General features: G+C 40.5%; 1 protein-coding gene across 1 annotated transcript in view; it reads left to right on the top strand.

Moving 5' to 3' along the window:
- Nucleotides 1–10,990, top strand: part of LOC142467483 (transmembrane 9 superfamily member 2-like) — a 33,872-nt gene extending 22,882 nt beyond the window's left edge. The window contains exons 14-17 of the mRNA XM_075573237.1: nt 1,631–1,782; nt 3,795–3,906; nt 5,970–6,141; nt 8,161–10,990. Of these exons, the coding sequence (XP_075429352.1) occupies nt 1,631–1,782; nt 3,795–3,906; nt 5,970–6,141; nt 8,161–8,228 (504 nt within the window). The 3' untranslated portion in view covers nt 8,229–10,990. The remainder of the gene's footprint in view (nt 1–1,630; nt 1,783–3,794; nt 3,907–5,969; nt 6,142–8,160) is intronic.
- The last annotated feature ends 692 nt before the right edge of the window (nt 10,991–11,682 follow it).

Consider the following 11,682-nt stretch of genomic DNA (forward strand, 5'->3'; position numbering starts at 1 on the left):
TCTGGAGCTGAAGCCCATTAATTTCAGCTCTGGGAAACCCCTTCTGGAGATACTTACCTCTGTAGTAGATGCCGGCAGCTGCTCCGGCTGGGGTTTAAAGTTTAAAGCTCACCCGTCATATGGGCCAATAGAAGCTGCACCAATGACATCACGGCTTCCTATTAGCCTGCAGGGCCTGAGATCTTTAAACGGCGAACATATTGTGAACCCTGGTAGCAGAGAAGAGCTGCTACTGGCACCTAATTCGGAGCGAAGTATCTCTGTAAGCAGGCGGTCCCCGGAGCTGAAATGAATGGGGTTCAGCTCTGGAGACCCCGTTCTTCAATCCTATATAAGAAAAAATTAAACATTTAAAAAAAAATAAAAGTACAGTCTTGGATTGCCTCGTTTTATCCACATCTTTTCTAGTCACTGTAATGTAACATTAGCACTTGTCTGCCACTTACTATGTACTAACGTTGCATTATTGCTTGTTTTAGCTACGTTGATATAAGTGGTAGTGTAGTTTATGTGCTTTTGCAGCTTTCAAGTATTGTGTACTAATTGGCTTTTAGGGAGCCCCGTAGCATCTTGTACAACTTTACGAGCTTCCCTAGATGTGGCGGATTATTTTCTAATGGTCGTGTTACTTACATTTGCTGAGAGCAGCCATCATTCCACCACTTGGAGCTATCGTTTGTATTAAAAACCGCTACTCTTACGCAGAACATACATTTTAAAAGCGGCCGTTAGCGATGATCGCCGCCTTCTTTACGAGAGCTCCTCTCGCTCGTTCCAAAGCCGTTTATTTATTTTTTAAATCTGAAGTTCCATTCAGGAGATATAGGCATTTGACATATTAAGTGCTGGGAGGTTAATATGAATATGAATATTTTTTGATTATTATTATTATTATTAAAAGAGCAGGACATGTTCATGGGATAAGATACTACCACTTTATAAACTCTAATAGGATGCTGGTGGGGTGGGGGAGAGAATTGCTGCTTTTACCATTTATTTTATTTTAAGATGCTGCCCAAGCAGCATTTAAAATATTTTTTTATTTAATATATGCAGCCTTTGATTACCTTTATTGAAAACTAATTACCTAAGCTGCCACTCGATTTTGTTCTCCTGTAATCCGCAAAGATCCTGCTTGCCAGGGTTTACTAAATGGCTGCCTTTCAGTTTCACTCGTTCCTTCAGTCCGTGTAACTCACCAGCTGCAATGTAACCTTATAATACTAAGATATCTATTGTTACAGTTTGCAGCTCAAACTGCTGGGAATATTTCTAACACTTTACCGTTTGTGATGATTTGTTGCCAAGATCTTGCTCTGTTTGGGAGGTCGATTTAAAACCTGCTATGGAAATCAAGGGATGCTCAGTATATTACATCTCAGAAATGGTATTAAGAGTTGAATCATAAAAAATAAAAAACAATGCAGAAAGTATTATCTAATACTCCAGAATTGACTTATTAAAAAAATTACACACGTAGGATATTCCATTGATTGCCTATTACAATAAACTGCAATGCTTTACTTTTGAGTATTTTACTTGCTGCAGAGTATTGTATCTATATAGAAACCATTACAAACAACTCTCTGGTTCTAATAACATTGCGGTTATGTTTTCCCTTCATTTAAAGCCGGTGGAACACCCCGTTCGTACAAACCAGATTCCTCGTCAAATCCCAGAGCAATCCTTCTTCACCAAACCTTTCCCTGGCATCATCATGGGTGGGATTCTGCCTTTTGGGTGTATTTTCATTCAACTGTTTTTCATTCTCAACAGTATTTGGTAAGTTGTGTTTTTTCCCCCCGTTAATTTCTTGTTAATTTCTTGTTAATTTCTTGTTAATTTCTTGTTAATTTCTTGTTAATTTCTTGTTAATTTCTTGTTAATTTGTCAGTTGTGAGAGATTGGTGTCAGGGTATTTAAGGCATTGTGGAAATTGAGGTATTGTGTATTAGATATTGGAGGGGAAAAAATTCCATTTGCTAATTCTCTAATGTTTTAATCTAAATGGATTATTTAATGCGGAGCTCAAAGTAATGTGTTGGACATTGGCCTTTCTTTAGAAATGTGTCCATAGTGTCTTCTTATAGAATAGGTATGTTCCTGTATTCCTAAAATGAATATTATTTACATCAGGGGTGGGCAACTCAAGTCCTCAAGGGCCATCAACAAGTTAGGTTTTCTGGATATACCTGCTTCAGCACAGGTGACTGTCACAATGACTGAACCACTGGTGGAGCCACCTGTGCTGATGCAGGGATATTCTGAAAACCAGACCTGTTGGTGTCCCGTGAGGACTGGAGTTGACCACTCCTGATATAGATGGACCTTTATTCAACAATTGAACAGCACCTTCTTATCCACCCGTGCATATTGGCGTTAATTAACAGCGTAAGCAAAAGATATCGAACAGCCTTCTTGAATTTGACAGCTCAGTGCTGCTATTGACAAAGGTCAAATTTCACAGGAGAAGCAATGCTTGAACTACTCGCTGTTGAGGTGAGTGTTGGCTTGATGATACGATGACAAGAAAACACGTCATACATGCAGACCTGCCAAGTTTCCCACAGAGTTGGACAGCACGTGTTTTAATCGCAGTACAATGTTTTTTTTATTTATTTTTTTAAAAACCACCCTGGCGTAGTTTCATGAAGATATACAGCCTTTGCCATGCCTGCCAAGTATAAATGTACATGAGTATGGATTATTAATGAGCTGCTAAGTTGTGATCGTGCTAAATCGCCCAACTCCAATTACTTAAGTGGGAGAACATAATCGCATATCATTGTGGTTTGAGTTTAAATTAATAATTGATCGCCTTAAATTCATTTTCTCTGACAATGCTAATCTGTTTTATCTCTCTAGGAAATGCTTGCATGGTCTGTATATTATAACCGTACTCATAACTGGTTGCCTAGGTCTTTAAAAAAACATATATAAAAAAATGTTCAATGTTGGCTCTTTGTTTAAAATTGTACTTGCTATGTGAAAATCTGAGGCTAAATGTACATTTTCTTTTTCCCTTCAAGAACAGAAAATGCCACTTTTTAAATCTAAAGCTAGATAACGTTTTTTGACGTAACACTTTCAGGTTACACGAAGTGACATGGTTGAATAATTTCAGCTATTTACATGTAAACCTCTGGGTACCTTGCTGCTTGCACAGGGCTTTGGAGAATACACTGTATTTGCAGACTCCGCTGAACCCCGGAAGCCAACCAGCGAATAAATATTCTGCAAACTGCTATCCTCTCTCTGCTTTCATTCCTCCTTCATTCCTGAAGGTCGTCTGAATGCACGTTGGAGTATCCTTCTAGTTCCTTGTCAGAGGTTTCCTGAAAAGTTCATCCAAGTGCTTTTGGTGCTAGACAATGTTCTCTCACCCAAATATTTATCTATGTAAGTTGCTTTTATGATTCACCTGTGCTTTGATTTGTTCTGCACAGTGCCCCACAGAGCTTGCAATCTGCCATCTTTTTAATTATTAGTAATTGTTGAATGTGTCCCTGCAGTGGAGCAGAATATTTGTGACATACTGAAATGCCATACATACTTTTCACATCATATGGGAGGGGTGGGCAACTCCAGTCCTTAAGGGCTGGGTTTAAGGATAACCCGGCTTCAGCACAGGTGGTGCTGTCTTCGACTGAGCCACTGATTGAGCCACCTGTGCTGAAGCAGGGATATCCTGAAAATCTGACCTGTTGGTGGCCCTTGAGGACTGGCGTTGCCCACCCTTGCATTGCAATATAGGCTTCTGCAACATTTCTAACGTGAACATTTCTGTTTTTAAGGTCCCATCAAATGTACTATATGTTCGGTTTCCTGTTTCTAGTATTTCTAATACTTCTGATTACGTGTTCGGAGGCGACAGTCCTGCTTTGCTACTTCCATCTATGTGCCGAGGTAATTATGTATTTATTACACAGTGTGTCTTAATAAAACATTTTTGAAAGGGTGTGTGCTTTTCAGGGATAAAGAGACTCTAGGTTTCCTGAGGCTGCAGTCTAGCCTTAATGCAGGGGCAGCCAACTCCAGTACTCAAGGGCCACCTTTGCTGAAGCAGGGATATCCTAAAAACCTGGCCTGTAGGTGGCCGTTGAGTACTGGAGTTGGTCACACTTGCTTAATGTTAAAAAAGTTAAATATTTTTATTTTTTACACCTGTAAGAAGACAGGGGGTCTGCAGAGCTGATATCTGGTTAATTTCAGCTCCAGAGACCCTCCTGCTTCCCGAGCAACTTACCGGGGCATGTGCAGCCGATAGTTCATGGAGGTTTAAATCCCTAGCATCACATGGGTCCATAGGATGCCGCAACGGTTGATTTCGTGTGTTAATATTGGCCAGCGTTGTGTGGGAGACTTAAACCTCCATTTTGTTTCCCCTGAAGAGACTTGCTGGTGCACCTTGCACCGGTAAGTATCTCTAGAACCAAGTATCCCCGTAGCTGAAATGAACGCTGTTCAGCTCCAGAGCCCCCGGCTTTCCTATACGTGTACAAAAACGGGGCTGGGGGCAGAGGTAACTGCTCTTTTAAATATCATGATTTTCTTAATCTCGAATGTCTCAGGTTTACCCTGATAATCTTCAGACTACTCTGGAGAGAGCTCCATTTTAACCTCCCGGACACTTACTATTTGAAACGCTTCTATCTTGAACGCAGCCTCACATTTAAAAAAAAATAAAAGCAGCGTTGGAAAGGACACCAAGATCTCTTAACACTTTCAGTGCCCGGAGGGTCGTGCCACCTCCTTGAACACAGACCCTTCTGCATCACGTCACCGCTCTACGGTTTCTGTTTCCAGCCGAACTTCCAGCAACTTGCGTACAGACCCTAAAGAATGAGTACGGGGCAATGGCATACGGTGTACATCATTAGGGCACCCGAGGTGGCACTTTTTTCACATTCACCATACATCATTGGGGCACTGAAAGGGTTAATGCAAAAAAAAAAAAAGAAAATGGCGACCAGTGCGGGCTGCTGGTTTTTAGATGCGCTACAAGCGCATGCCAAGGCAGATAGGACACCCGCCGCATAATAAATGTAGTCGTTATTTGTATCTGGAAGATGATCATGTCGGTGATTGTTCATGTGTAAGAATAGCTATGTTTTAATGGAAGTGTTGTGAGCTGCAGTGCAAACACTTGGCAGACTTGGTGTGTGTTTGCTAAATGTCATTGGGACACTGGGTTTCCATGCCAGCCGCCTCCACTCGTATCCCTCGTTGTTTTGTTACAGGATATACTTTTATTTTTCTTACACATGGCTTTCTTAGGAATAGCAATAAACAGTTGTTATATCATTTTTATTCCTCCTGTATAAAATAATTTTCTAATAGCAGGTTGTAAAATTAGAAACGCACAATGGAAAGCGCTTGGTTTTAACAGCGGTAACTACTCATTTCCATTATACACATTTATTTGATTCAGCTTTTGAGCCCTTGCTGCTGGGAAAGTTTCCAGTGCGTTGCTTTATATCAGGGGTGGGCAATTCCAGTCCTTAAGGGCTGGTAACTGGCCAGGTTTTCAGGGTATCTCCGCTTCAGCACAGGTGGCTCAGATTGAGCCACCTGTGCTGAAGCAGGGATATCCTGAAACTTGACCAGTTGGTGACCCCTGATTTATACGACTGGCAGTAAAAAGGTTACACAAAGGGAAAAAAAAAAACTCTGCTTCTCAGCAGTGGGAATTCATTTTGCCAGTAGGTGAACTAAAAATAGATTTTGCCCTATTTAGCCTGTTAGTTTTTTTTTATTTATTTGTGATGAAGAAACAGTTTTTGATTGTGTTTGTTTTATTTTTGCTGAGCATAAGTAAAGGGTGACTTGGGATATTGCAATACTGCAGGCATATGGCTTCAGGTGCGCAATAATATATATTGTTTCATTCAGTATTGTGCTGTCCCATTAAATGCATGTGATTTTACACGTACTGCTCATTTAGGTTACATGTGTGTGCTTTATTGCAGGACTATCATTGGTGGTGGAGATCATTTCTAACGAGCAGCTTTACTGCAGTTTATCTTTTTATATACGCAGTTCATTATTTTTTCTCTAAGCTGCAAATCACAGGAACTGCGAGCACCATCTTGTATTTTGGATACACTATGATCATGGTCCTAATTTTTTTCCTGTTTACTGGTAAGTAGCAATTGGAGAGAATGTGTGTCCTCCTCTTACATGTGCCCGGTCCCTGAACGGTTCCAATTACCTTCTTTAAAAATATACTGCGCACATACGAAATCATTTGAAAACAAGCGAGATTCATTTAATTAATTAGTTTGCTTGGAAAACACAATAAAAATGGCTTGTTAAAAGAAAAATATGCCAGCGGCACTTCACCTTTTGTAGATGGAATATGAAGAGAGCGGTTTCCAAGGCTTATGTTGTTTGCATCAATGTGCAATTCCGGCTCTAAAGAGCCCTTCAGTTAAAACAATAGGAAGGATGCTCTTTTCATTTTTCCAATCGGTGTTCTGTATTCTCCAGTGTGTTTATTTAGAAGGGTGTTTATCTAAAAGTAAGCAGGGTAGTTAAATTGCTGTGACGACTGCATCTTTTTTTAGAACCACTGTAAATATTGGCATGTTCTTTCCGCAGCCCGGTAAACACAGCGCCGTCATCGGATCTGATTTTTGTCTTTGCAATGGGCTATAAAATTGCCAGAGCTCCTCCCTACTAGAGGGAAGATCACTCACTGCACGAGAAATATGTAAATGGAATGAATTTCGTTCTGCTATTTAAAATGCAGCACGGCGGTTGTTTGCAAGCGTCTGTTTTTACTTGGTAATGGATGTTTAGACAGATTCCGCTTTAGACGTTTGTAAGCTCCTCCAATTCAGTGCCGTCTGCCAACATTTCAAAATAGTTGGAGACCTTTCCAGTATTTCCTTCAATACTGGGAATGTGAAATGATTTTACTGCATTTTGCAGGTTTATTCAGCATTCAAGCGTAACAAGAATGACTTGCTCTGTTTCAGGGTACCTTCTTTCTGAGCATCATATGTTGGAGTTGCAGTACTGTAACGTAAGCTTGCCCATGTGCTGTTGCCAGTTTCCTGCCATTTCTAACATTTATATCGTGGATGGCCAACTCCAGTCCTCAAGTGCCACCAAAAGGTCAGGTTTTCAGGCTGTCCCTGCTTCAGCACAGGTGGCTCAAATAGTAGCTCAGTTGAAGACTGAGCCACCTTTGCTGAAGCAGGGATATCCTGAAAAGCTGTCCCTGCTGGTGGCACTTGAGGACTGGAGTTGGCTACCCATGATTTATATCTTAAATGAGGCGTACCTTTTCACATTTAGGTCGGGAAACCCAAGGCTTTGAAAAGTATGACCAGGTTTTTAGGGATGCAAATCTAACTCAGTGATTTGCCGTTTTATTGATTAGGATTGTTCTGTCACAGCACTTGCGTAAATTGGGGGTTTCGATTTTTCATTTTTTTTTTTTTATCGATTGACAACTGTTCCCAAACCGCAAATGACCGGATGATTTCGTATTGTGGTAGATGATAGATAGAAAAATGTCGTCATAATACATGAATAACATGTTTAAATTATTTTGTGACAAAGTTGGTGCATTTTTATATTGATATTGGGTGTCTTAATCATGAAAATATATTTTGGTTATTGTATTTATAATGCGCTATCTTTAAGTTCCTAAAATCACATCAACTTTCCATGGGGGAACCGTTGAGGTTCCTGAGACACTCTTAGAGAATATGGTGCTCTGGTTTTGATTGGTAGTAAGTTATTGCATGTTCAGCCCTGGTTCTATTATATACTGTAACATATCAGAGAGGAAAATATGGCAGTATATGACTGTATTGTGTAGGGTTGAACAACATTGCAAAGTCAGCCTTTTTGCCTTCACAAAACCTATGGAAATTTCCAAAGCAAGCTTTGCGGTAAATGTACTAAATAATTTAAATTGCACTGTAAATTTATTTCATACCATGTTGATGCACCTTAAATGTCAAACCCCAGGAGTCCTTCCACAAAGCACTATCACAAGTCAGGGTATGTATGCAGGGGAGGGAAAATAATGTATATATAATTCTATTTTATCTCCTCCCCTCCCTGCCCCAAGAAATCATGTTATATTTAATTTATATTCTTCATATTTAATGACTTTTTAACATTATTATGTCTCTTACATTTTAGGGGCCATTGGATTTTTTTCCTGCTACTGGTTTGTTAGAAAGATCTATAGTGTTGTAAAGGTGGATTAAGCTGCGTTTGGAACATACCGGTTGGATATACATATTCCTACTATTCAAGACCTGGAAACGCAGCCGATGCTTGTATGGCACAAAATATAGACTTTCTGCAAATATGAGCACTTGGGACAATTGTGTTTACAACATACTGTCATGTACTCAATCAATTTTTTGACTCCTTATTTTTAAATATTGTAAATTGGACAAACATATATGCTGTGGAGCAGATTAATACAGCAGCGGCTTGGTGCTTTTCCCCCTTTATTTGCTTATGATCTGTGATTACAATCATGGATGTCACATGATTCTGTAATGGCAATAAGGCACTGTATAAAGTTTTATCACACAGCCGAAATAGTACATGTAAGGGGGTAATCAAACTTCTACTGTGCCTTTTTAAAACTCGAAGTCAGAGGTTTTATTGTGAAAGAGTTAATTATTCTGTGCTTTCAGATCACTTTCTAATCTCTGGTTAAAAGTTGGATTTTTTTTTTAATTTAAAATGATTGTATATTTTATCCGATTTATTTTGTTTTCAACACCATATATTGCAAGTGTACAGTAGTTGTGTAGCGTTTAAAATACTAAATATGTCTTGCCGTGTTTTCATTGGAAAACATAGCGGTGTAAAGGGACCTGAGATTCATTGCTTTCCTATAGTATGTCGCTGGTTCCTTTAAGGTGTAAATGGTTTAGTTCTGGGTTTCAGGTTTTATAGAAATAAAAGGAGCAATTGCTTTCTACAGACCAAAATATGTGGCATGAATTCCCCGCCTTGCCTATGTCATGTCTTGTACAATAAAAGCTCTAAAAGCACAACCTGTAATGTGCTGATGTGATTGTAGCTAATAGCAGTGTCTTGCACTGCCGATGGCTAGAAATATATTTTAGATAGATCAAAATGAGATGACAGTAGGCGCACCTAATCAAGGCATTGGCTAATAGAGGCAAATTCACGTAGCATAGAAATCTGATGCATGTATACATTACACAAACCTAAGGCTCGTGGTAAAGCCAGAAGCAGCACATCGCAATAGGATACCACTATAATGGAGGTCCTAACTTTAGGACCGAAACATGTGATATGTTTTTTTTCTTTCTACAAATATACTGTGTGTGTGTGTGTGTGTGTGTGTGTGTGTGTGTGTTGAAAAACGTGTATTGCACAAAATAAATGTTTAATGTTTCGGTTCTGTTAAGGCGGGGGGGGGGAAGCAGGATTTTTAGAGGTAACACTGTAATAATGTCTTTAGTCTGCAAAGTATTTATAGTACACACAGACGAGAAAACGTTTGAACCCCTTATCAATTAAGATCTAATAGTATTTTCACATATTTGAAGCCTAAAATGTTAAGTCCTAATAGATAAAAATAACCTGATCAAACACACACAAACATGATACTACAACATTTATTTATCCACAAATGATTCAATAGCCATGTGTCAGAAATTGTGAACCTTTAGAGATTCAGTACCTGGTGGCGCCCCCTTGAGCAGCAATGACTTCAACTAAGCATTTCCTGTAACTGCTGGTCAGTCTCTCACATCGGTTTTGAGGAAATTTGGCCCATTCCTCCTTACAGAACTGCTTCAACTCTGTGACATTTGTGGGCTTCCTTGCATGGACAGCTATCTCTCTTCAGGCCCTGCCACAACATTTTGATGGTGTTTAGTTCTAGACTTTGACTAGGCCATTCTAAAATGCGGAATTTCTTCTGCAGCCATTCTTTTGTAGATCTGCTTGTATGTTTAGGATCATGGTCTTGCTGCATGACCGACTTTTGCTTCAGCTCACGGACGGATGGCCTGACATTCTCCTCCAGATTATTCTGTTACAGTGCAGAATTCATGGTTGTATCAATGATGGCAAGCAGCCCAGGTCCTGAGGCATCAAAGCAGCCCCACACCATAACACTCCCACCACCATGCTTGACAGTTGGGATGAGGTTCTTCTGTTCGAATGCAGTGTTTGGTTTTCGCCAAACATAATATTTCTCATTGAGACCAAAAAGTCCAACCTTTGTCTCGTCTGGCCAGAGAACATTGATCTATGTCTTGGATCTACTGCTTTTGGGTAGTGTGTGGTCTTTAACTTTCTCCATCTATCTGACAGTGGCTTGGTGGTGCCCTAACTCCTTAGAAATGGTTTGGTAACCTTTCCTAGACTGATGAGCATCAGAAACTGCTTTTCTGAGGTCCTCAGCGATTTTATTTTGATTGTTGGTTGACATATTTCCACACACCCTTTATGGATGAAGACCAAACTCACAAAGTTTCTGATCTTTACATAGGGTGAGTCCTCCCAATCTCACACCTGAAGGATCTGCCTAATTATTTAAACACCTGATTCTAATTATCCCTGTTAATGTAGCTGATAAAACCAGGATTTCACTTTTACATATACCCATACTCTTAATTATTAATTGTTTGTCTAATTTATACATCATTTTGTTTCAAAAGACATGGAATTTGTTAATATAAACATTATTGGATATTTAAGAAAAGACTGGTTTTGGTTAAAAAAAGGTGATCATGGAAAAACTATGGAATTTCTGTAATTATCATTGGGGTTCACAAACGTATGTGTGTATTTTTGAACCAGAACATGTTTTGAGATCAATAATTAATATTTTTTTTTATGATCAAATTTAGTAAACTTCAATTATCTGGAAATTGGGGGGGGGGGGGGATGGGGAGGGGGCACCGCCCTGTCAGAGTGGAAAATGAAAAACAAGATTTGATTGCAATAAATTATTTATTTGCCTTTCGTAAAATATTGCTACTTGATTGTCGTTATACTGTTTCTTTTGTCCAGGGCAGAGACAGACCAGTGAGGGCATAGAGAATCCTTCTCACATCTCCCCAAGTCCCTTTCACACCTCCCCCCCCCGCCCCCCCAAGTCCCTCCCACACCCCCCCTCACACCCCCCCCCAAGTCCCTCTCACACCCCCCCCCCTCCACACCTCCCTCACACCTCCCTCAGTCCCTCTCTCCCCCACTCCCCCTCACACCGCCCCCCACTCCCCCTCACACCGCCCCCCACTCCCCCTCACACCGCCCCCCAGTCTCCCTCACACCTCCCCCGAGTCCCTCTCAGATATCTCCCTCCCCACCTCCATGCCTCCTGGCTAGGGTAACCATATTTGTCCCGGCCAAAACTGGACAAAATATCACGCATGCAAAGTAGTTTACTGGTTACTCATGCACGATTGGAGCAGGCCGGTCGCGTATGTGCAAGAGCAGTCATCAATTGCCGATCGTCCATGCGCAGTTGGCGCTCGCCAAGGGTCCAGAAAACCAGAACAGTAGCTGAAAAAGTCAGGACAGAGTCCTAAAAACTCTGACTGCCCAGGCTAAACTGGGACATCAGGTCACCCCACCTGTCTTCAATCTCCCGGTTTTGCCGGATGCAGAGAGAAAAGCAGGGTCTGGCAATTTCTCCTCCAGCCATTAGGTGGTGCTGCG

Source organism: Ascaphus truei, chromosome 16, assembly GCF_040206685.1.
Source record: "Ascaphus truei isolate aAscTru1 chromosome 16, aAscTru1.hap1, whole genome shotgun sequence".
In the NCBI taxonomy this organism is placed as follows: domain Eukaryota; kingdom Metazoa; phylum Chordata; class Amphibia; order Anura; family Ascaphidae; genus Ascaphus; species Ascaphus truei.